We start from the raw sequence: 25,971 nt of genomic DNA on the forward strand, positions 1-25,971 counted from the left end.
TGTGGGTTACCAATAAATAATTCAGAACTCCTGTTATCTAGCTATACTACCATATTTGAGGGATTATTTTTAAATTCTCCTAAGAATGGTATATAGCTTATTATTTCATATGAGCAGAAAAGAAGTTAATTCCCTACATTTAATAATAAATGTGCCTTTAGGGTAGTGACCCTTCAGTGTGGCTCCTGGCCCAACAATAGCATTCTCCGGAAACTTGTTAGAAACACCAATTCCTAAATCTGATCTCAGATCTACTGAATCAGAAATGCAGAGGATGGGGGCTAAGCAATCTAAGTTTTAACAGGTATTCCAAGGAGTTCTGTACAATATCAGAAAATATTACCTAGAAAACCTTTTAAAAATTCACAAGGCTCTTCCCCATGATCAGGAATTTTAATATGCCTGAGGAGTCATCAAGAAGTGAATAGAGGCAAATATTTATAGAAAAAAATTTTCTATGTAATCACTATGTAATATTCTAACATTGTTTATTGCACCCCTAACCTATCCTTCACCTTAGAAATATTGCTCAAACAGTTGCTCTGTTTTTTTGTATAAAGACATTGGCTTTTTTGAGTGCCACAAAAAAAATATTCTTCCAGTAACTAAAAACAATGCTAAATACAGTGTTATTTATATACTTTATGGTAAAGACCAAGAGTGAACTATAAAGGGGTTAAGAAGTCCTGAGTTACAGCTATACCAAAAATTTAAAAACACAGACTTAATTCATAGTAAGTAAAGAAGAACCAATTTAGGGAAAAGCTTTTCACTATCTGGGGATAATAGGATAACATTTGGCAAGAAGGTAAATAGCTCTTCACTTTGAATATGAAGACTGAATTTCAGAAGAACTATTAAGTTTCCCAAAGTAAATATATCAAAGAATTTAAAAACATTAAAAATTCTAAAAATCTAAAGGTCTGCTTTCTCATCAAACATCCAAAAAGATTTAGTCTAAAAGAATAGAATTCTATCACATGTAACTGTAATAACAATTTTCCATGTGAGCTCATTAGTAGGTACCCGAGGTACTGATGCAACATGTGAGGCTCTTATGAATATACTCTAAGCCACTACCTACAGTCAGAGAAAGACAAGATAAAAAGACGACTTGTCAGATAGGCTAGGCTCTCTCCTCTGCCTTCAAAAATCTTTTCTTCCACAGAACGGTTTACCCAAGGTTTAACCCATGTTTCCCAGCCATACTACTTTATGGCTGGTAACTGGGGACCAGAAGTAGAGAATCAAGTGTTGAAGCAGGTTAAGTGGAAACTGGTTGGGTGGTTTTATACAACATTGGGACTGATGAAGCCTCAAAAATCATTTAGCATTATTTCTAAAAATGCATTCCAACAAGCTGACAAAATACAGCATTCATAAACATGCTATTTTAGCTGGGTCCATGCCTGTAATCCCAGTGGCTTGGGAGACTGAGATAGGAGAATCGCAAGTTCAAAGGCAGCCTTAGCAATTTTGAGGCACTAAGCAACTGAGACCCTAAATAAGATATAACACAGGGCTGGAGATGTGACTTAATGGTCAAGTACCCCTGAGTTCAATCCCTGGTACCAAAAAAAAAAAAAAAAAAAACCCAGAAAACAAACCAACACTTAACGACCCTAAGCAACTCAGCAAGACTCTTGGCTCTAAATAGAACATAAAAAAGGGCTGGGGATATAGCTCAGGGGTTGAGTGTCTCTGGGTTCAATCCTCAGCACCAAAAAAAACCACACTATTTCAAGAGAGTGTAAAACTAAGAACAATATTAGTGCACACACTGAACTCATAATTTTGGAGGAAAAGTTCTTTAAGAGCCAGTCATGTGTAGCAAAATCAACACATTTACCTTTATTTTCTTCCGATGTTTTATCTTTGGCACATTTTTATCAGCAGGTCTTACTATTTTATCTGCTTTAATCCATTCATCATATCTAAAATTAAAAGAAACTGATATAAATATACAAAACATAAAACCACCAAAGAACCTATACCACGTTAAAGAGAAACTTATACACAGAATTGTAACATTTTAGAACTGGAGATCTTGGGGAGCACTTGGTTCAATTTCCTGGGTCTGATAAATAAGCTACCAAGGCCCAAAGAGATTTACTTGGCAAAGTTCACAATGTTAGCTACTGGATAAGGCGAGAAGTCTTGACTCGGAGGTGCACTCCTTACTCTGCTACACAAAAGAGAAACCAAATCTGTATAATAAGTATTAGGAAAAATCACGGTATTTTCTACACTTTCTGTTTTGTTTTGCTATTAAGCAGCAAGTAGGCAATTATTTTCTCCAGATCCATGAGAAAGGTAAAGTAACATGGTGATTTTAAATGGCATTATCTGATTTTCAAAAGCCTCCTACTGTAACTTATAGATGATGCAAAACCACCTAGGGGGAAAAAAAAAAGCCTGCTCATAAAATACTAGAAAAACATTTTGTCAAATTTTCAGTATTCTGAGATGCTTACTTCCTATGTGAATAGACAGCTGTACATCAAGAGAGCTATGGTGACCTCTCGTCTTAATGATTTTACATGGTGCAACTTAGTACTAATTACAATAAAGCTATTTGTTTATGAAAAAAAAAACGGTGACTTTTTCATTTTCTGCAAAATCTTAGAAAGCAAAAACATTAAAAATAAAATGTCGGGCTGGGATTGTGGCTCAGTGGCAGAGCGCTTGCCTAGAATGTACAAGGCACTGGGTTCGATCCTCAGCAACACATTAAAAAATAAATAAAGATATTGTGTCCATCTAAAACTAAAAAAAAATTTAAAAATAAAATAAAATAAATTGTCATTCACTTTTTGTGTTCTAACGTTATATACATTATTGCAGAAAAACTCAAATCTTAAACTCTAGAACATGAAAGTTTAAAAAGGAGGTTTTAAATTAGTGATACTAAATAAATTAACAAGGGTCCCAAATGAACAAGTAAATTACTTGAGTCATGACTTGATAAGGAAATTACATTCTCCTGCTACTATAGCCTAAAAATTATCTATAGCAACTCCCAGGCAAAATGACATCCTGCTAGTATAAACTACTGGCTACATATAGCTAGTATAAACTACCTGCTAGTATAAACTACTGTTGAGGACTCAACTCCATGCAAGGGATCATGCCATGGTCTCACCCACTGGAAGCTGCTGAGAGCAACAATGAGAACAGGGAAAGGAATGGAAGGAGCACTGGAAAAGTCTTAATATAATACCTGCTTACTCATCATATGTCCCTATTCTCAATACTAGGCCAAGTTTTCCACTGTATAACATAAGACAGCTTTTAAAAATACACTAAAAAAATAAGACTACATACCACATAAAGATTTTTGAGGATCAAATATATGTTAGGTACTCTGAATAGCTTTAAAAAACAAGTATTATTATTCCTTTGGGAACTATTCTGGCAGAGCGCATCTACTATACATTTATGATGCATTTTATCTTTCCCAGCAATACAAAAAATTACATTATACTTTAAAAAGCCATTTAGAGCTGGGCAGTAACTCAATAGCAGAGTGCCTGCCTACCATGTATGAGGCCCTGGGTCTAAGGCCCAGCACTGCAAAAAGAAAAAAGAAACAATTTAGTTCCTTTAAAAATTGTGAAGATGATAGAATATTAACACAAAATACCTCCAATTTCCAACCCTCTGCAAAGTTCGATGTGATTCCTAAAAAGTTCCTTTATGAGAATATACTATGGAAGAAGTCAGTGCTATCAAATTTGAGTAAAAGAAAACAAATTTCCTATTTGAGATACACTAAAGGCAGTTCATGGTGGCTACACATAACATTAATGTGAGATAAACATGTCTTTTTTAAAAACTTTTCTTAACCAAAGACTATTTGTTATATAGTAAAGGCTGGTATTCAGTTCCCAAATGCCACAGTATACAGACACTATCTGGTAATCCTCATCTTCTTCCCTGAAATTATAAAATAAGAATGGTATCAAAGGATTGACTGACTGACTGTCAGAAGAATTTGATGTGGAAAGACCACTGGACCAAGCAGACTATTACAAGTAAGACATCAACCTAGACTTAGATAGAATAGAATAATCTACATAAATAGTTTTTATTACTATTTCAATAATAGCAATTAATCACTATGGTCTTAATCATTCTGGGTAACAATTTTGTTTCAAAATTACCATCAAATACCATATGTGGTTTTGAAATTATTTGGAAAGTCAGTGGTTATCTTTCTCTGATTTTTTTTTTTTAACTTTTTGCTTTGCAGTAATGGAGACTGAATTCAGGAGTGCGCTAACACAGAGCTACGTCCATAACCACTTTATTTTTACTATAAAAATTTGAGTCAAGGTCAAGTTAAGTTGCCTGGGCTAGCCTGGCACTCAAACTCGTGATCCTACTACCTGAGCCTCCCACATTGCTGGGATTACATGTGTGAACCACCATGGTCACTCTGGTTATATGTCTTGTTACAGCAATTACATATTAACTTGCAAGTCTATAAAATATTAGCTAATATTATGACTCCTTCATTTTTTTCCCGATCCACTTTTTTGGTACTTAACATTAATTTGTTGAGGTATTCCCTTGTTCTGACACTATTCTTTTGGATTTCTCTTTTCTTAGCCAGAATTCTGTTCATTTTATAAAATGTAGTAAGAATACTGTAATTGTCATCATAATTAACAGCTTTTAGAAGTATAGTGTGTATGCTTAAAATCCTAATTACTGTACTTATTTGACACAACAATATTACTGACTTCTTTCAACTATTCTAGGCTTTCCATAAGACACTATGTGGACAATTGGAGAATTAGAGAACAAAAGGAAGCTGGGAGCTGGTGCACCCCTATAGTCCGGGTGCCTTGGGAAGCTGAGGCAGGAGGATCACGAGTTCAATGCCAACCTGAGCAAATCGAGGTGCTAAGCAACTCAGCTGGGGATGTGGCTCAGTGGTCCAGTGCCAGAGTTCAATCCCTGATACCCACTGATTGGTAAAACACCAGAATAATGGTGTGGGGCATTCCTGGCCTTATCAAAGTAAGCACAGGGAAGACCACTGACTGAAAAAGCCTCATTAAAACTGTACCCGTGGGGCTGGGGTGCAGTGGCAGAGCAATTGCCTCACATATGTAAGGCACTGGGTTCGATCCTCAGCACCACATAAAAATGAATAAAGAAGTTGTATCCATCTATAACTAGGAAAAAAAAAAAAAAGAAACTACCCGTGAATAGGATGGACAGGTGAAAACAATACATGAGAATTTTGGTTGAAAATATTTTTTTTAGTTGTAAATGGATTTTTAAAAATTTTTGTTGATTTATGTGGTGCTGAGAATCCCCTCACACATGGGAAGCAAGCGCTTTACAGCTGAGCCAAACCCCAGCCACCGGAAATCTTTTTAAATACAAATGCTCTTACCAAACAGAGGTTGAGACTATGAATACAGACATACAGGCAGACAAATATTTTAAAATGTGATGAGGTTTTAAATAGCATTTTAGTTGCCTGACCAATCTTCCAAGCAAAAGATAACCAGAAGATAAAATAATAATTATAACTGATTATTCTATTTGAAAACAGGAAACGTTTTTCCCTTTATATAATTACCTTTAGATTATTACACAACTGCTCTTATTTAAAGACTATCTTCAAAGAACAGAAAAGAAGAAACAAATTCATGTGTGTTGGGGGGACCAAAAAGCTGGGTCCCCAAACCCAATATTCTTTACAGATACCACCTGAAAGGTGAAGGTAGGAGGAATGGTGGAGGCATTCTGAGGCCAGCCAGGGCCACATTAGTCCCACCTCACTAAACAACAACAATCAACAGACACAAAAAGTGCTCAATGTGTATATTACTAATGCCAACTGCTTTAAATAAGGGAAGCAATAATGGGCCAAAATTTCTAATTCTAATCAAATACCAAAAGAAACAACATGAATAAAAAGTAATTCAGTTCAGAACTACAACAAAAAGCTATACTCACCCTGTTTAATCTATACAAACTTTAGACTTTTTATTCAGTATACTTAATATAACCTAAAATGACTATGACACATTTATTTTAGGCATAACAGATAAAGTAGTCAATGATGATAAAAAGTGGGCAAATGTAGCTCAAGTTCAAATACCTTGAACACTATTAAAAAGTAAAATTTCTGAAAAGGAAATAGCAAAGAGCAGAAAACTGCAACTAAGATACAGAAGACCATAAAATATTTCCCAAATTCTCCTTAGGATACCTTATTGCGTAAAATACCTTTTCATTCCTCAAGGAACAGAATGCCTCACCTACTAGGGATGGAACCAAGGGTCACTATACCACACAGCTACACATCCCCAGTCCTTTTTATTGTTTTACTGAGATAGAGTCTCATTGTCTACACTGGACTCAAAACTTATGATCCTCCTGCTTCAGCCTCCTGAGTAGCTGGACTTACAGGTGTGCATCATTGCTCCTGACTCAAAAGTGCATTGTTGAAGAATACTGGAGTCTTCATAGGTAAGTTACAAACCTTTTGGTTTTAAAATGTTTCTAGTCCTATTCTTAGGGATCCCCAAACATATGAAAACCCTATCCTCTCAGATACACTGGTTATTCCTGTACAGGGCACTCCATTATGGCTGACTCTGGTTTAAACATCACACAGGACATTAGCACATTCTGATGGACATCTATACTGAGCAGGAAGGACACAGTATTATAACAGCAGCAGATCTTCAGAAAAGTCACTTTATACCTAACAACTAGAATTCTCTCTAAGCACAACAGGTCTTTTGCCATTAGCTACATGTTTAATGATAATGTAGCTGGAGAACTGAGGGGGAAAAAAACTTAATCTGAGCAGTTGGTCCACAAAAAAATAAAATAAAAAATAAAAAACATTAAAATGTCTTACAACTTCAGAATCATGCAATAGAATTTTATGGGAATGGATATGAAGAACAAGGCAGAATGTTGATTTAAACTATCCTGCCTTGAAGTGAACTTTACCTTTAGAAATTATGATCAGAGGATTAATTGTCCTCTTCTTGACACTAAGAAAAAAATTTCTGCCAGAACAGAAGAAAATTAATCTTATGCTTCCAAATAAAAACAGATATTGAGCCAGACAGGGTGGCACTTAAGAGGCTGAAGCAGGAGGATTCTAAGTGTGAGGCCAGCCTGTGCAACTTACCAAGACCCAATCTTGAAATAAAAGGGGGTGAGTGGGTGGGTGGATAGCTCAGTGGTAGAACGCCCCTGTGTCCAATCCCTAGTACCACAAAAATAAATAAGTAAATAAACAAATATTGAAATAAATACTGGGTTAGAAAATTAAAACCGTGATTAGCAGGGTATGGAAGTATGGCTCAGTGGTACAGTGCTTGCCCACCATTTGCAAGACCCTGAATTTAATCTCCAACATTATGAAAAACAAAAATAAAAGAATATGATTATTACTCCATATTTTTCAATTCACTTATCAAACCATTCATTACAATTAATGATATACATGAAACATAGACAAGTACTTTATCCAATATTCATCTACACCACTAAGGAAAATATTTTCAAGGTATATACATGAATAATATGTGAGTATTTCTATTAAGATTATCTAACATTTAACTAATGGAACAGACATGGAGGAACAATGCATAATCAACTCAAATATTTAACTTTTTAAAGCTCTCAGAAGCTCCCTGACCACATAAAATGCAGTACCTGAACTACAAGACAAAATATATGAGATTCCAAGCCTCAGTGGACTTAATTCATTCAACAAATACCTCACAGGTACCTATTACCTGATAGACTCTGCAGTGGGCATTGGGTATTCAGCAATGAATGCAACAAAAAGTTCCTTTCACCAAGAGGCTTACAATTGAATAGAGATAACAATGCTAAGTAGTAATCACAAAAGTAACAATACAAACCTTTTGAAAGAAGCAGCCATATGGGTATTTTTTCTAAATATTTTATTAGTTGTTGATGGGCCTTTATCTATTTATATGTGGTGCTGAGAATCGAACATCAATTTTTTAAGATGGGTTAAAATAACAGTATAAAACTAACAGAAACCATTCAGAGACCATAGCATACTTGCTCTCACCAGAGAAAAATAAAAGTTCTAAAGAGAAACTTTGATTGTTGTTCAGATATACTGGCAAATCACCTAAGAAATAATTTAGTAATAATGAAAACAGTACAGTTCATCAAACAAGATATACTGACCAAAACAGTTACCACGCAAATATCACTTAAGATTTCAGTTCTAATGCCCAACTTTCAAAGACATAACATGAGCACTTAATAAACATTCTAATGGCATAGTTTGGAGATTTTTAACAAATAAATTACATTCTTAATAAAATTATCTCAAAGATAATATTGCAGCAAAACCAAACTGACATTAATACTTTGAAACTCTGAAATATATATACATATTATTAAAAGGATAAATGACCTTACATCAATATATCTGAAACATTTATATTTTCTCCCTTGTTTGGATACTCATTTAATAACTATTAGACAATATGTATGTTCTATCTTGCCTCTCCAGAGACAAAGAAAATACATATCATATCAACTAATTTTTAAAACCTTCAGATCCAAAGTAGAAACTTAAACTATCTTAACAAGGAAATGTTTCCCCTCCTTAAATGATTAAGGAAAATTAACAGAAGAAAGGGGGGGGGGAAGGAAAGTGAAAATGAGAAGTATCATTAGTTTAATAACTATAAATTTTATATAAGCAATTTAGCAATATTTAAATGTGAATTTTACATAATCTCAATTTATATTTTAATCTGATGAAATATCTAAAGCAAATTTTTAAAAAAGAACCATTGATCACCATTTAATGCTTTTAGTCATATACCTAAACTGCAAAAAACATAACACTGCTAAACTCTAAGAAACAGGAATGGCATTCATCATAATTCAAAACAGAGATTGACAAAAATATGAATATTATAACACAACCATATTTAAGATCTGTCATTTAGGAAAAGTTAACAAAAGTATAGATCTCAAGGGAGATGTAATATGCAATACCAAGAACACCCCACCCAAGAATTTATCAAGCTTATAATGAACACTAAAAAGGACTAATAACTGCAACATAAACTATATATTATGATACAGATGAGGTTTTTAAATACCTCAAAAATTTACTTTAATATCAGAAAGGCTTGGAGAACTGGTATTTGTGTATATTTAGACCAAAATACTAATACACTGGCCAATCTATAAGACAATCAAAGAGAACATGTTTAAGTTTATGCTTTACATTAACTGCCAATCTATAAAAACTACCTAATAGGACAGGCCCACGCTTAGTAAACATTCTAAGTTAAATAAACAAAGAAAAATTAAAGCTCAGTTGATTATAACAAATAATTGAATATTATCTACCTTTGAGAATGTTTATGTTTACATGTACCCCAAATTATAGTTACTCAAAAAGCCACTTTCACGAGGGGCAGCAGTACATGCCTGTATTCCCAGGAGGCTAAGGCGCTATGCAACGCAGTGAAACCCTGTCTCTACACAAAATACAAAATAGGGCTGGGGATATAGCTCTGTGGTTGAGTGTCCCTGAGTTCAATCCTTGGTTACCCCACCATCAACACCACCACCCAAAAAAGTCACTCTCCTCGAAAACTACTTCACAGGTATTTACTAAGAAGCCACTATAAAATGGCCTTCATTTTATGGGCCTTTAATTTTTATACTATAGAAGCAAAACATATAATTTCCTATTGCACTTTGCTTTTACCATTTTTATTATTATCAATTATTTCAAAATGTACGTATGACAAGAACAACTTTGCACCCTCTCATGAATATTCCTAAATCTAATGACATTCAATTAACAGTATAGCAGGAATCAAATTTCATGGAAGTAAAATGGGAGAGGGAAATAAAGTATACAGCATAGTCTATAAAGAAAAGAGAAATTAAGATGAAAATTAATGTTAAAAATTCTTTAGAGATAAAAAGAGACAAAAAAAAAAGGAAAATCACAGATAAAGCATTTTCAATTAAATTCATTCAAGTATCTCAGTCTAAACTCCATTTTGGTTGCTATCTAGAAGATAGGCTCTCTTTATAGTACCCAAATAGGTCACAAAAAAGAATTGACTATGACATATTCAAATATGAATTAAAATGGGTCAAAGACAGACCTATATATTACCCATTCAACATAAAAGGAAGCAAATTTTTCATAATATTGGATATGGAAGTTTGTTGAATTAAAAAAAAGGCAACAAAATACATAAATTGGACTTTGTCAAAATTAAAAACTTTTGTACATCAAAGCATTCCAAAGGCTGGGGGATGTAGCTCAGTGGTAGTATACTTGCCTAGCATGCATGAAGACCTGAATTTAATTCTCAGATCCCCAGTACTGGAAAGGGGAGAGAGAAGCATTCCACCAAGATAATGAAAAGATAAGCCACAGGGTGAGAAAATGTATGTATGTTGAGTCTAGCTTGGTGGCATATGCCTGTAATTCCAGTGGCTATGACAGGAAGATTGTGAGTTCAAGGCCAACCTCAGCAACTTAGTGAGGCCCTAAGTAACTAAGCAAGTCCCTGTCTCTAAACAAAAAATATATACATGTAAATCACATATCTGATAACGGATTAATATTGAGAATATATGAAGAACTTCTTCAGCTCACGAACAAAGTACCTAACCAATTACAAAAAACAAAGACCTGAAGACAAAATTTCCTCCAGAGATGTATGAATGACTGCATGTAAAAAAATGTTCACCATCACTAATCATTAGGAAAATCAAAATCAAAATCACAATGAGATATCAATTCACACACAGAATAACTAAATTTTTTTAATGGAGAATAACAAATGATACAAAGATGTAGAGAAAATGACACTCTAATACATTGCTAGTGAGGCCTCTATGGAAATGTCTGACAGTCCCTTAGAAAGTGAGTGCACAGCTGTGTGCAGTGGTGCATGCCTGTAATACCAGTAGCTCGAGAGGCTGACACAGGAGGATGATGAATTCAAAGCCAGCCTCCGCAACAGCGAGATGCTAAACAACTCAGTGAGACTCTATCTCTAAATGAAATACAAAAAATAGGGGTGGGGATGTGGCTCAGTGGTCACGTGCCCGAATTCAATCCCTGGTACGGGGGGGGGGGGGGGGGGGGGAGTGAGCACATAGTTACACTTATAAATGAGCTGTGAGGAGGTTCCATTTCAAGGTACAGGCCACATCTGTCACAGTAGCTCATTATTATTTATATTCTTCAAGAACCACTTTAAAAAAGCATTGAGGCTTCTTTTATTATATGAACTTCTTCAAGAGAAAAAATGGGCAACAAGTTAAAATAACTCATTTCCTTTTGCCATATGCCAGGCATACTTTTAACTTTTCTAAACATGGCTAATATATATTAATGGAATTAATATATAACAGGAATTTTCTCCCCGTGTTTTAAGTGAAATGTCTGTGGAACATAAAGTAATCTGGTCCAGATACAGAAAGCTTGATTAAAAAAAAAAAGAAGAAGTAGAGAGAATGAGCCAGAATCTTAGGCAGAAGTTATATTCTGGGAGATGAAATTTCTTAAGCTCAGAAAAATCACATAGAATATTCAATATCAGGGTGGGTAGGCATGATGGGGCATTCCTATAATCCCAGCAATTCAGGAGAATGGGATAGGAGGATCATAAACTTGAGGCCAGTCATTGCAAAGTTAGCGAGAACCTGTCTTAAAACAGAAAACAACTGGGGTATGTGACTCAGAGGTAAAGTGCTGTTGGGTTCAATCCCCAACTCCATTTAAAAAAAGAAAGATTGACTGATTCAATATTAGAAAAGCGACTCAAGTTTAAGACTGAATAGCAAAAGAAAGAGAAATCAAATGTAAAAGACAGCTAAAAGTTAAATGGACAGAAGAAAAAATAAGGGAAAAGCACACAAAGAGAGACAAAAGTTAGGATATCTGAAGAATGTCTGTTTTAATTTTGAGAAAGGTTGAAAAGAAAAAATAAGGAAATCATTTGCAGCTGCTCCAAGTGAAGCACATCATGGAAAGAATGATAAACTAAATGCTACGAATACCACTGATGAGACAAGATAGAAGAAAAGATGGAGTATGGATTCAGCTACATGAGGTCACTCACTAGTGATCCTGATAAACTTAGTTCTGGAGGTGGAGTAGGTGGGGGTAGTTAGAGTGGATTTACACAGATACAAGAGAAAAAATGGAAACAAGTTAAAATAACTCATTCAAATAGTTTTGCTAGATGGAAATGAAGAAAAAAAATGGCAGAGTGGGACCAGATAGACTGAAGGCAAAGTTTTCTTTGAGATAGGAGAAATAATTAGAGGTCTAAAGGTGGGAATGATTTTGAACAAGTAAAAAATAGGCCCATGTCTTTGCTTTGGAAAGAAAGGAGGGCATTTAGACTGTAATGTGATTATAAATACATATCGCCAAAAATGCAAATACAGAGAACATGAATGCAAATGCAGGTAGGAAGGTAGATGCAATGTAAATCTATAGAAATTTTCTTCTCAATTTCTCAATGAGGCAAAAAGCAAAGTCACAATCTGAAAGTGAGGCAGGAAAGAGATGTTAGAGATGTAAAGACAAAAAACAAAACAAAACAGTATATTACAGTCCACTAAAAAACCAGGAAAGTGAATGGGAAAAAGACATAGAGAATTAAGGGATCACCTAAGGTTCACAGTCAGGAATTTAAAATAAGTACAGTCAATATGGTTTGTTTGCTTAACTCCAACCAGGAATGGCTGCTGAAGCAGAAGGCAAGGAGTAAGAGTGTTTGAGGATCTTGTGATTTTGTCAAGGAATACTATTATTACAAAGCAACAGCAGGGCTGGGAGTCACAAGAAGTTATTCTAACAACTGATCAACAAAAGTACACCACATAAGAAAAGGTCTGAGGGTATAAAGGAGGGCTAAGGGTGGTAGATTCAATGGCTCAAAAATCCTACTGGATAAGTTTTTTTTTGTTGTTTTTTTTCCCAATCAATAAATGGTCTAAGGAACTAAAAAGATGCTTCACACAAGAAGAAATACAATTGATCAACAAAAATATGAAAAAGTGTTCAACATCTCTAGCAATTACAGAAATGCAAATCAAAACTACTCTAAGATTTCATTTCACCCCTGTCAGAATGGCAATCATCAAGAATATAGGCAACAATAAATGTTGGTGAAGATGTGAGAAAAAAAGTACACTCATACATTGCTGGTGGGACTGCAAATTGGTGCAACCGCAATGGAAAGCAGTATGGAGATTCCTCAGAAAAATGGAAATGGAACCACTATTTGACCCAGCTATCCCATTCCTTGGTTTATACCCAAAGGACTTAAAATTAGCATACTATAATGATGCAGCCACATCAATGTTTATAGCAGCTCAATTCACAATAGCTAGACTATGGAACCAACCTAAGTGTCCCTCAATAGCTGAATGAATAAAGAAAATGTGGTATATATACTCAATAGAATATTACTCAGCTTTAAAGAAGAGTAAAACTATGGCATTTGCCAGTAAATGGGTGGAGTTGGAGAATATCATGCTAAGTGAAATAAGCCAATCCCACAAAACCAAAGGCTGAATGTTTTGTCTAATATGCAAATGCTAATTCACAATGAGGCTGGGGGCACTAGGGAAGAATAGTGTTACCTTAGATTAGGTAGAGGGAAGAGACAGGAGGGAAGAGGAGGGGATGTGGGGACAGGAAAGATAGTAGAATGAAACAGACATTATAATTACTGTGTGTGTATATGTGACTGCGTGACCAATATGATTCTACAACCTGTACACTCAGAAAAATGAGAAATTATATCCCATCTATGCATGATATATCAAAGTGCATAAATGCATTATACTGTCATGTATAACTAATTAAAACAAATTAAAGAATTTTTTAAAAAATCCTATTGTAGTGACCGATTTCCTTGTCTGGATTAGAAATTCCTTTAAAAAAAAATTCTTTTTAATTAAGTCCCAACACAGTATTTAGCACATAGATGTTCAACTTATGTTTGCTTCTAATAAAGTTAATAAAAAGCAACTGAGTATTATAAAAATGGAATTGAATCCATTTATTTGTGAGTCTTTTACTCAGATTTTTTTTTTCTCTTCTTGATTCCCTGCCTCCAAAGAGGATTCAGTGCACTTGGAGTAATTAGATATTTTTAAAATCTAATCAATTTTTATTTAAAATAATTTGCCTTATTTTCAGTTTTCAATAATTTCTAATAAGGAATAGAACTGTTGTTACCCACTTGAGCTTTATACTTTGAATTTTAAAGTATCTTTTTTCTATTCCTCTTTTACTTTATGGTATCCTTTAATTCAGTTGATTATCCTCAATATAGAAAATATTATTCCCTCATCACATTCCTAGCTCCCTTGATTGCAGAAAGCCAAATTGGAAATGAAGAGAGAAATCACAACAACATAGTGAAGTACTGATACATTTTAAATCTCATGCCAAGCAATCCTTATGGTTCCAATACATTCAACTTTTACAGACCAAGGGTAAATCCATCATATTCCATGAAGTTTAAGGTATGTTAATTCAGTAGGTAGCCTTACTTTACAAAAATCATTCCCATATTTATGACATGCCTTGGAGACTTGAGAGTGAAGAGGATCAATTAGGTAACAATATTAAGAACTTCTGTAAAATATCAACATAACTAAGAGAAGTTAAAATTAACAGAAAGTCTACTTTTAAAAATTACTAAAACAGAACTGTATGTATATTTGGGGAGACAGTTCTGGAGATCAAACCTACGGCCTTATACACACTAGGCTAGTATTTTTCATTGAAGTACACCCCCTGCCCCAAACTGTAATTTTTAAAAATGTAATTATATATTTTTAAAGACTAAAAGAGAACACACTATAACTAAATACATTTGTCAATATATTGAATGTAATTCAGGAAAGTTTAAAAATTATTTATAAAATAATGACAGAATGCCCAAATATTCTGCCCCGCCTGATAACCTAATAAATTCTACAGAGATAGACAATAGTTTTTATATATGGTCAACACACCAGAAAAATTCTGTAGCATTATACCATTTGTGGTTTGGGTCAAGAATTCCGGCTATTTCCAATAAATTTCATGTAAGCAGGTAAAATGTTTTTTTCCCCCCTTTCATTCTGTAGTAAAAAACGAATTATCTCAAATACTAATCTGTGCATAACAAAAATCAATACTTTTTTTCATCTATGACATAAGGATATTTGCATATCCACATAGCATTTCAGAAAAAATGGAAAAAATGTAGAAATTGAGAAAACACGTTTCTTTAAAAAAACAAGATATTCTTTTAAGAAAAATCTATTTGTTAAAAAAGCTGCAGATAAAACAAAAGCATGTATAAATTGCTCCATAAAATTTCCTAAATTTTCTTGAGAATGATTGTCACTGAAGATAAATTTTTTTCATGAGCCTCCCTCTGCATAAATCTTCATTTCTGATTTCATTTGTGAAGTTAAAGGTGAAGACCCCCAAACAGTAGGAAAATAGCTGTAGAGTTCATGAGGATTCGTTGCAGTCCTTATGAGATTAACTTCAGACATGAAGATGTAGCAAATATTATAATTTTTGCTGATTTATCAATAAGACAATCTCTTTCGTTATTATTACAGAAAGAAACAAGACACTGTCATGTGAACAATAAGAAAGTTAACTGCTTAGTCTACTGAAGTGCAGCTGTTTTCTCTACGATGCTGGAGTTGTAGAGCTCCAACACACGAGTCTTCATCAAGAGGGCAAGTTTTCTTCTTTTGAAAGTTCTTAGCGTAGGAACACTTGAGTTGTCAGAAATTGATGGCAGCCTTAATGATATAAGCATGACTTGTTGAACTAGGTCTCATTTTCTTCCTTAGTTATTACAAACATGAATGGCTCTGTTAAAAATCTTTCCTTACCCTACCCTCTCCCTATCACTTTCAAAACTAAAATATTTCTATCTTCTGGAAAAAACTGCTTTTAGAATTACTATTTCCTTTGGCAAATCTTGTTGATTAGAAAAAAAATAAAGAATGAGGCCAAACAAACCTCCTGAATACTCTCGCGTGACAGAAGTTCCTGTATTCTTTCCAGTTTCATAATGGATCAAAATTTAACTTGTCTCAAAATAACAAATGTAATTAATTAGGCCACACTTCCAGAACTTCCTATTCTTTAAAAAAAAAAAAAAAAAAAAAAAGGTACTTCAAAGAAACAGAAAATTGGAGATGGGTCAAACCACAGAATACTTTGATGTGTATGTGTGCAGGCACACATGAGTACTGTGCTGAGATTCAAGCTCAGTGTCTTGTGCTTGATAAGCCACACCCCTATCCCAATTTAAATATGAAACAAAAGAACCATATTCCTCTTTAAAGAATAGGCAAACCATGAAACTGACACTTAAAATGTCAGTGGTTGATTTTCCAGGGGTTCTAATTCTTATCACAGTCTAGATTTCACACATATTGTAAGATATTACAAAATGAATTAAGGTATCATTAAAAGATAACAAAGTAACCGGATCGTAAAACTGACTTGCCAACTTTGGATAAAATTGAAATATAAAATCTCTTTGAGGAAACCAAAGAAAAGTGGTGTTTAAAAACAAACAAACAAACAAAAAAAACCCTTGAGCCACTGAACACAACCTGAAATTAAATCTGCTTTTCAGTTCTTTAAATCAGCGGCAGTGACAAGGTGCATTCTATTCTCATCAAGCCAGGAACATCTTCAATTATATTGTTTCAAAGACATAAATAAATTTCTAAGACTTTAGAAAAGGGTATAATGTAACAGCTGTTATTGAGGAGATAAGGACTTCTTGAAACAACTAATCTTCCCTAAGAAACCTCAACTTGTAAATCTCTGCCTACTGAAGAAAGAGTGATGACTTAAGAATGTGAGCAAGAGGCTATTGTGGCAATGTAGTTTAAAACAGAGAAGACAGACTGGAAATGGATGGCCTGGTAGAAATCAGGACATTCAAATCCCTTTTACCTGTTTAAGAGATGTGGTATCATTCCATCAATAATGTTTTCTCTATTATGTTTTTATTACATAAAAATCAACTGCATAGATTTCTGTTTCTAGACACTAAGGATGTCTACTGAGCTGAAAACATTAAGGAGAAAGTCACTAGGTGAGGTATTTACACACTACGGGTTGAATTTTTTATACACTACTATGACCTCAATTAGAATACTAACAAGTCCGAAATTTGTTACTTAAGTTTTAAAATAGAAAAGTATTTTAGTAGTGCTTTTAGGTAATAATCACTAGCTAAAACTCAAGTTACCTCACATTCCATCCGCAGTAATGCACCAAGTAAAGGACCTCTCCACCTTCGACATCAGAATCTTTAATACTAGCTTCATACATTTTTTGATTTTTCCCTCGTCCATACCGCACTTGGACTTTCATGCCTGGTGGATAGCATTCAAACTCCTCTTCCTCATTGTTGTCATCATCATCTTCATCCTCTTCCTCTTCTTCTTCCTCCTCCTCCTCCTCCTCTTCTGCTTCTTCATCATCTTCCTCTTCCTCTTTATTCGTTTCATCTCTTGAAAGGTTTAAAAAATTGCAGAGTTAATAAAAGATACTTCATAAGCTTTTCAGTTCCAAACCACATACACTGATAAAAATCGTGGCTGTGCTTGTTCCGGGAAAAGCAGATTCCATGTGTGTGAAATACTCTGAGTTTCAATTTAATGTAAACAACTAAAACTGTGTAAGATGACCATGGTTACAGAAAGATATGTCTAGTGAAAAATGAAGATTTAAAAATAAGTGCATTCAAAGAACATTTCCAACAATCAGAAGAACAGAAGGTTGGCTAAATAGCAAGAAACTAGTAAGATCAAGAAACTAATAAGATCAACTGTAACAATTTTCTCAGGTTTTATTTATGGAAGTGTTTTACATCTCAGTTGACAAAGAAAGTCATTATATTTCATTGACATTTTCTGACTAAAAATATTTTTCAACACATATTTCCAGACTCAGGATACTTAAAACAAAAATATTTACTAGCAGATGGCTAGTCTTAATAAAACATGCTTCAACCACATTTTCAAATGTTACACTAACTGAAATGTTACTTTAACTTTATTAGGAATATTCTACTAATGTCACATCAATATCACATCAAGCTTGTTTTTTCTCTTTCTGAACATTAGTTTCTACTCTTTACCAAATATTTACTGAGAGTCGTCTTCTACAGATTCTCTCAACTTTAAAGTTTCAAAGATATAAGTATATGTAATATATGAGACCAATTCCAAATACACAAAACTATTCTAGAATTATTACAACTAATTTGATCTTCTCAATACCATGTACTCTCTAAACCAGAGCATTCTTTAGCCACAAATCTACATTGAACTGGAGAACATTTTCAATTATAAATATTTCCAATTGCTATATCATTATGAAATTCAAGACCATATTTGGTCAGTTTCGATATCCTCCGCACTATTCTGTTCTTATTACAATAGTTTTCTCTTAAGAAAAAAAAGCATCCATCACTTGATAACTGACAAATGAATAAATACCATGAAAAAGAACAAGACAGCTAATAAATAACGCTTTACAACAACAGAGTAATATACGTCTTTCTCTACTGTTAATTACAGTTTTACATTTTTATATGTAACCCCTTTAGTGACAACATATTTTCTGTCATTTCTAATTATGTAAACTATATAGGCAATAAAATAACCTATAAATAATGATGTAAATAGTACTCTCAAATATTTCATCACCCATTTTCTGGTTTGTGTGGTTGGGAAGAAACATAAAAGATGTGGGGAATGAATTCTGAGTTCACAAAGTGCCAAAGGTTTCAATTTTGTCAGAAATATAAAGAGTACAAAGATTCTCAAGAATTATTCTTATTTTAAACACCCAGTTATAGTCAAATAAGTGTTTGATACAACTTGAAACCAGCTATGATTTGAGATAAAAAATACTATTGTTGAAAATACATAAACAATTCTCTAATAAATAAATAACTTTAATAAGGCTAAAAAAATCTAAGAAATTACCTGGTACTATGGACATTAAACTTTAAAATAAACCATAAAATTAAAAAATAACATTTAAAAAAATTGTTCTTAAAATTATATAGTAAATTAAAACAGCTAAGAAATATCATTGAAAAAGTCTTAAGATTATATCCCTGCATGTCAGGAAAAAAAGAAAGTATATTCTAGTGGTCACAGTAAAAGGAAGAGATTTATCATGCACCTGAGAATCACCATGTAGGAAAGGACAGAGATATAGAATAAGAAGTTCAAATTCTAAAAATTGAAAACAAACACTAAACTGTACTTTTACAGTATATATCAGGCTGAATACAACTAATGAATGCCAATAACACAAACAACTATCATACTTTAAGTGGTAGCCAAGGCAGTTTTATTTATACTAGAATGAAAACAAATACTTACATTAATAAAATAATCAAAAATCAAAAATTTGCATTTAATATCAATTTGAGACACAAGCTAATAAAATTTATGTAAATAATCCACCAAAAAATAAAGAAGCAAATAATGGAATTACTGGCAATCAGCCAAATAAAACTTTCTTCTAATCTTCTTGCTCTTTTTGGAGGGCTAAGTAGCACTTTACCACTGAGTTTCAGTCCCAGTCTTTTTTATTGTTTTAGTTTGAGACAGGGTCACAGTATATTTCTGAGAAGCTTCCTAAGTTGCTGAGGCTGGCCTTGAACTCATGATACTCCTGCTTCAGCCTCCTGAGTCACTGGGATTATAGTTATGCAACACTTCTACTCTTCTTTCAAAGGATCCAGTGGCAAATTCAGAAGGTAATGTACTAACAAAGAATGTCAAGAAAGACATCCTCTGAATGTCTTAAATGTGACTAATATATAGATTTTTTAAAATTAAGCTGATTCATGTATATAAATACATGCATATGTATTTAAGTTAAAGAACATTTTGGGAAACCAAATGTGTTAAAAAGAGATTTTTCATCTGAATTAACAAAGAAATGCCAAATTTCCCTCAGTTTGGTGTTATACTTAAAGTGAAACAATTTTTTTTTAAGCTTCAGTTTACTAAGGACCTACCTATGGGCCAATCACTAAAATCAGACGTTTTATATATATTAACTTTTTTTATAGTGGCACTACAGATTGAACTCAGGGCTTCATGCATGTTAAGCAAGTGCAATACCACTGAGCTACATCATAGGCCCATATATATATATATATATATATATAACTTCCTCAATCTATCATGCCTAGCCTATAAAGAAGGGACAATAAAAAGTTTTAGTAGTAGTCAAATACTTAGAAAAAGTTCATATATTAGAAACACACACACACACACACCACACTTCATGTGGCAAAAATTCCAACTACACTTTAAAAAACTAAAAAATTGCAGCAGTCTTTCCACCCCACTCTGGGGTTTTGCTTTCCCCAGTTTTTTTTCAGTTACTCATGGTCAACAGCAGTCAGTAAACTGAAAATTCTGGAAATAATTTATAAATTTTAAAATGTGTAGCATTCTGAGACTGAGATAAAATCTTGCCCCATCCTGTTCCATCCTGCCCAAATGTCAATCATCTCTATGTCCAACAGCAATGTATAGGCTACCTACCTAATCAGTCACTTAGTAGCCATCTAGGTTATCATATCATAGTACCAGGGCTTGGGTTCAAGTAACTTGTATTTTACTTTAAAACGGACACTCAGTGAAACAGCAATGATTCAAAGAAGATACAAGGACATAAAATATGAAAGGACAGACTAAATCTGGCAATGCTGTAGAGCATAAGAAAAAAAACAGTACAATATATTGTCACTAAGTGGTAGCCAAGGTTTCAGGCATCCACTAGGAGTTCTTGGGACATGTCCCCAAAGAGTGGGGGCAACTACTGTATCAGTAATAATAACACACAATGCTTTTAAAGAATATTTATCATATTTAGGCTGCCACCTTAGGAAAACTGTTTCTGGTATAAATATAGGCAAGTGTTGCTTAAAAAAAACAGAACAATTCAGGCAAACATGTCAGTTATGAGGTGATTACATCATTGTGCAAGAATCACACAGTATATTTATGCATCCCTATGTAGGATGGACTCTAGGCTGTATTATAATATAAAGGGACTATCTTTGACCTTAAAATTGTTATGCAGCACAGAACTACATTACTGGCACCAAAAAAGTCATACAGATTAAGAGTTAAAGGGATTAATAAAACAACAACAAAAAAACTATTCTATAAAATAAGATAGCAGGGCCTGGAGTTGTATAGCTCAGTGGTAGAGTACTTGCCTCACCAGTGTGAGGCACTGGGTTTGATCCTAGCACCATATAAAAACAAACTAAAAGTTTTGAGTCCATATACAACGTAAAAAAAAAAATAATAAGATACCAAACTGAAAACAATTAATGATAATGAAGAAAAACACAGATTTACCAATGTGCCTTACAAAAAGATGTTCCAAAAACATCTAAAGATTTTAAGGCAAAATGTTAAAACCTGATTAGATTTCTTATTAGTTGAAATACTTTCTATGAAAAATAAAAACTTCACATATACACCTATACACAAATATAACAAAGTATAATAAACATTTTATTATATTCCTCTAAACCCCACTTTGTTTTCTTCCATGTTCACTGCCACGAAAATTTCAGAAGTCTAAATAATGAAGATATTTTAGGCAAAAGGCTCAATTTCACTAAGTTTCTTAATAGTTAAATAGTCTTCAACAGCAGTAAGATGTACTTCAAGTATGTATTTATACATATAGAAATATAACAAAGCTTAATAAAAAAGTACTTCTTACTATATCCCCCTAGGCCCAGTTTTGTTTTTGTTTCTTTCTTAATTCCTTGTTTGTATGCTGTAAATGTAAGAAAAATACTAAAATGATTTAAAAAAATTGGTTGTACTTATTTAATTGAATGTGCTTAATCATGTTTGTGTTTTACATTTTGTCTGTAGTACTAGAGATTAAACCTAGGGATGCCACACTACTAAGCTAGCCGCAAGCCTTTGTTTTCATTTTGAGAGGGTCCCACTATCAATCCTCCTGCCTTAGCTCATGGGCTGATGGGATTACAGAAATTAATAGAAATGCACACCTAGCAATGCTGATGTTTTTTCAACCTCAGAAATAAATTAAATGCCAAAGAATACCTCTTAAATCTAAGGGGCCCCTGTCGGTCCATAAATTGTTAAATAATTCATCATCCCAAAGTGATCAAAACAAGTTAATGCTTCTACAATATAGAACACAACAATGATTTTGGCCTTTGAAGATTATTATTATAAAAGTATTTTTTTTCCCTTTTTTTTCCCCTCAATACATACAACTCTCCAAATCTATAGAAAAAAAACCAACCACAGAACACAAGAAGGGTATAGTCTCAAGTTCATATTATCTGGTCATTCAAAAGACCTTAACACAGCTAAAAAAAAAATTTTAAGTACTTTTCTCTAAAAATTTTTATAAATTTCCATGATGAGAGCAAGAATGGATCAAAAATATGATCTCTTTCTATAAATGAACGTTATTACGGTCTCTGAAAGAGGCAAATGCTGTTTTCTTAATAAATGCAAATCACTACTAGTCCATATTTTGTCAATCAATTTAGATTCACACACATAAACATAAAGATCAAAGGAGAAGAATTCATCTAGCCAAAATACATCATAACCAAAAACAAATTTCTTACCCAGATTTTGCTTTTTCTTCTTCAGCTTCTACCTTTATGCTGAGGGATTCGTCTATCCTATTTATATCAGTGTCTTTATCTTCCAGATTTTCACTTTCTTCTGATTTTTTAATGTTAACTTCCTTTTCCTGATCAGATTGTGTAGATACAGATTCTAATAAATTCTTTTTATTTCCCTAGGAAAAGATCAGAGGAACTAAACAAACAAAAGTAAAAAATTTCAACCCAAAGCCATCATCTTAAGTGTCAGGAACAAGAACTACCAGCCAATACTAATGAAGATACAGTTATTTTTTAACATTTAAGAAACTCTTGTCATTTTTTAGAAACTACTTTCCTTCTTAAAAATATAATCAGAAATATTCAAAAGTAGTACATAAGGAAAATGTACACAAGAAAGTACAATATTATTAAAAAAATATATACCAAAGGTAGAAAAAGACAATCAACAATTTCTGATTTACCAGAGAAGGTTTAATATTTTCCTTTCTTTCAATGTCATCCTCAGTAGGCTTCTCTTCTTTTGGTATTACATTCCTCTCCTCTTCAACCTTCACTTCTTTGATCTCTGTTTCATTTTCTTCCTTAATTTTCATTTCTCTTCCATCCTCACACTCTTTACATGGCTTGTTAAGAACTTTCTCTGGCAATGCCATCTGAAATTCAATATGAGCCGACCTGCAGTACTCCTCAAAACCATACAAGTACCTGGAAACATAAGATATAATATTAGTGTAGAGATTTCTTTAACATGTATTCCTCTCTTTTGTTTATGCTCTCAAATATCAAGCTATATAAAGCCAATTTATTATCTTTATTTCTTTTCAATATGTTCAACCAAAATACACAAGAAAAAAATTCATTTAAAAGCAACTATTAAGAGTAAAAAAGATGGGATGGGGATATAGCTCAGTTGGTAGAGTGCTTGCCTTGCTTGAACAAGGCCTTGGGTTCAATTCCCCAGCACTAACCACTCCCCTCCCCTCCCCAGGGGAAAAAAAAAAAAAGACCTTCATAATCTTAAATATAACAAAAGTGACAATAATAGCTATAAGACATATTAGTAAGATCATCTACTTGTTGATATTTCTTAAGTGCAACAAAATTGGGCCAATCAGTAAATCTCATTTAATAAACAGTGATCTTAAGAGGCAGGTAGTATTATAAATCTCATATAATAAATAGTAATCTTAAGAGGCAAATAGTAGTAATGAAGAAACTAAGGCTTAGGAGAACAAATAAATGGTCAAAGGGCACAAAGAGATAATAACCTTCAAAACTAGGGTTCAGGGCTGGGGTTGCAGCTCACTGGTTGAGCATTTGCCTCGAATGTGTGAGGCACTGGGTTTGATCCACAGCACAACACAAAAAAATTAATAAATAAAATATTGTGTCCATCTACAACTAAAAAAATTTTTAAAAAAACATTAGGATTCAAATCTAGGTTTATCTTACTTTAGAATATTAACTTTCTAACCTATATGCAATACTTTACTAATGTTCTTGTCCACAAAAACTTTCAGGATTATTCTAGTAAAATTTTCTGAGTTCTTTAATGAAGTAATTAGCTTCAGTTAAATTGGTAAATTAATCCTGTTTTCTACAGTAAATATAGAATAATTTACCAGATACACTTACTTTTTATAAGCACATTTAACATTGTATCCTGCAGCTGAATTTAAGACGGGGATTCCAAGATCTTGATACACTTGTTTCCAAACAGCTCCACTCTCAATCTAAAAGACAAAGTGAAATGAAAATTTTCAAATTAGAGTATGAATATAGTAATATTTTGATAGATCAGCATATAAATGTTTTTATTTATTGATTCTAGTTTCAAAAGAATGAAATCTCTCAAACATGATTAATTCTAAATTTAATTTACAAATAAATAATTATCTGAAAGACTTACAAAGGTATTGGACCATATGACTTTTAAATAAAATTGTATATAGTAAACATGGAAGTATCCAGGTTGCAAAACATAAAACTTACAAGCCAATAAATCAAAGAAATTCTATTACAAGTAGTAAAGCATTTTATTCTACAGAATATTCTTATTTGGATGAATACCACACATCATGGCAACCTTAGAATTATTTCCTTAAGTCAGTTCAACAAACATTTTCTATCTATAGAAGGCACAGTGAAAAAGATTAAAAATGTAAAGAATATTAAAAAGGATCTGTACTCTCAAGAAATATACAAGTCTAATGACAAAAAATTATAGAAACTGTTTCTACTATATGGTCATTCTATGACTGAGACATGCACAGGATTTTCACGAAATGTTGACAAAATCAGAAAGCTCACTGTGAAGACTTTTTAAATTAAAATTAAATTTCAGGGTACAGGGGCTGGGGATGTGGCTCAAGCGGTAGCGCGCTCGCCTGGCATGCGTGCGGCCTGGGTTCGATCCTCAGCACCACATACCAACAAAGATGTTGTGTCCGCCGAGAACTAAAAAATAAATATTAAAAATTCTCTCTCTCTCTCTAAAAAAAAAAAAAAAAAAGAAAAGAAAAAAAAATTCTCTATCTCTCTCTCTCTCTCTCCTCTCTCACTCTCTCTTTAAAAAAAAAAAAAAATTTCAGGGTACAGTGATATAAATCTATAATCCGAACTACTCAGGAGGCTAAGATAGGAGAACTCCAGCCTAATCAACATATAATACCCAGTGTCAACACAAGCCAAAAAATTTTTTATTTTACCCAAGGGTGAAACTTCCTTGTTTCTAAACTGTACTTTCCATTTTCTTTTCCTTATATTCTTGCATTTTTATTAAAAGAAAATAATTTTAATGACAGCAGACACTTGAGAAAGCATGTTGTATGAAGACAACGACCATACTTACATTATCAAATCCTCCAAGTTTGTGTACAAGTCTAAATAATTTAAAGAGATTCAAATTTCGGTATCCAAGTACAGGTCGTTTGTTAATAGGTGTACCTGTTACAGAAATCACAAAATATATTAGTGTATGCTTCATTTTTTTATCTAAAGTCTCAAAGATTCAAATAATACACATACATACATATCAGGAAAAAAATCTCCTTTGTTATTGCAAGACATGATAACCATACTTAAACCCATGTCACAATTTTACAGTTTTTGTATATCAGAATTTTGAAACCTTAAAAACTTCATTACATCATCTTCCTTCTGGTGAAAAAAGCATATACTCAAAACAAACTGAAATGCTGACAGAACCAAGCTTTTAAAAATAAGG

The 25,971-nt window shown here is 33.2% G+C and overlaps 1 protein-coding gene across 5 annotated transcripts in view; it reads right to left on the bottom strand.

Moving 5' to 3' along the window:
- Positions 1–25,971, bottom strand: part of Arid4b (AT-rich interaction domain 4B) — a 140,892-nt gene that overhangs the window by 18,620 nt on the left and 96,301 nt on the right. For 3 of the 5 annotated variants that reach the window (XM_005320363.5, XM_078023073.1, XM_078023074.1), the window contains exons 13-18: positions 25,597–25,691; positions 24,381–24,478; positions 23,207–23,450; positions 22,743–22,918; positions 17,322–17,585; positions 1,850–1,934 (exon numbers count right to left, since the gene is read on the bottom strand). In XM_005320363.5, the coding sequence (XP_005320420.2) occupies positions 1,850–1,934; positions 17,322–17,585; positions 22,743–22,918; positions 23,207–23,450; positions 24,381–24,478; positions 25,597–25,691 (962 nt within the window). The remainder of the gene's footprint in view (positions 1–1,849; positions 1,935–17,321; positions 17,586–22,742; positions 22,919–23,206; positions 23,451–24,380; positions 24,479–25,596; positions 25,692–25,971) is intronic. The other 2 variants (XM_040278636.2, XM_013356408.4) reach the window with 2 other exon arrangements.

Source organism: Ictidomys tridecemlineatus, chromosome 10 (genome assembly GCF_052094955.1).
Source record: "Ictidomys tridecemlineatus isolate mIctTri1 chromosome 10, mIctTri1.hap1, whole genome shotgun sequence".
Taxonomy (NCBI): Eukaryota; Metazoa; Chordata; class Mammalia; order Rodentia; family Sciuridae; genus Ictidomys; species Ictidomys tridecemlineatus.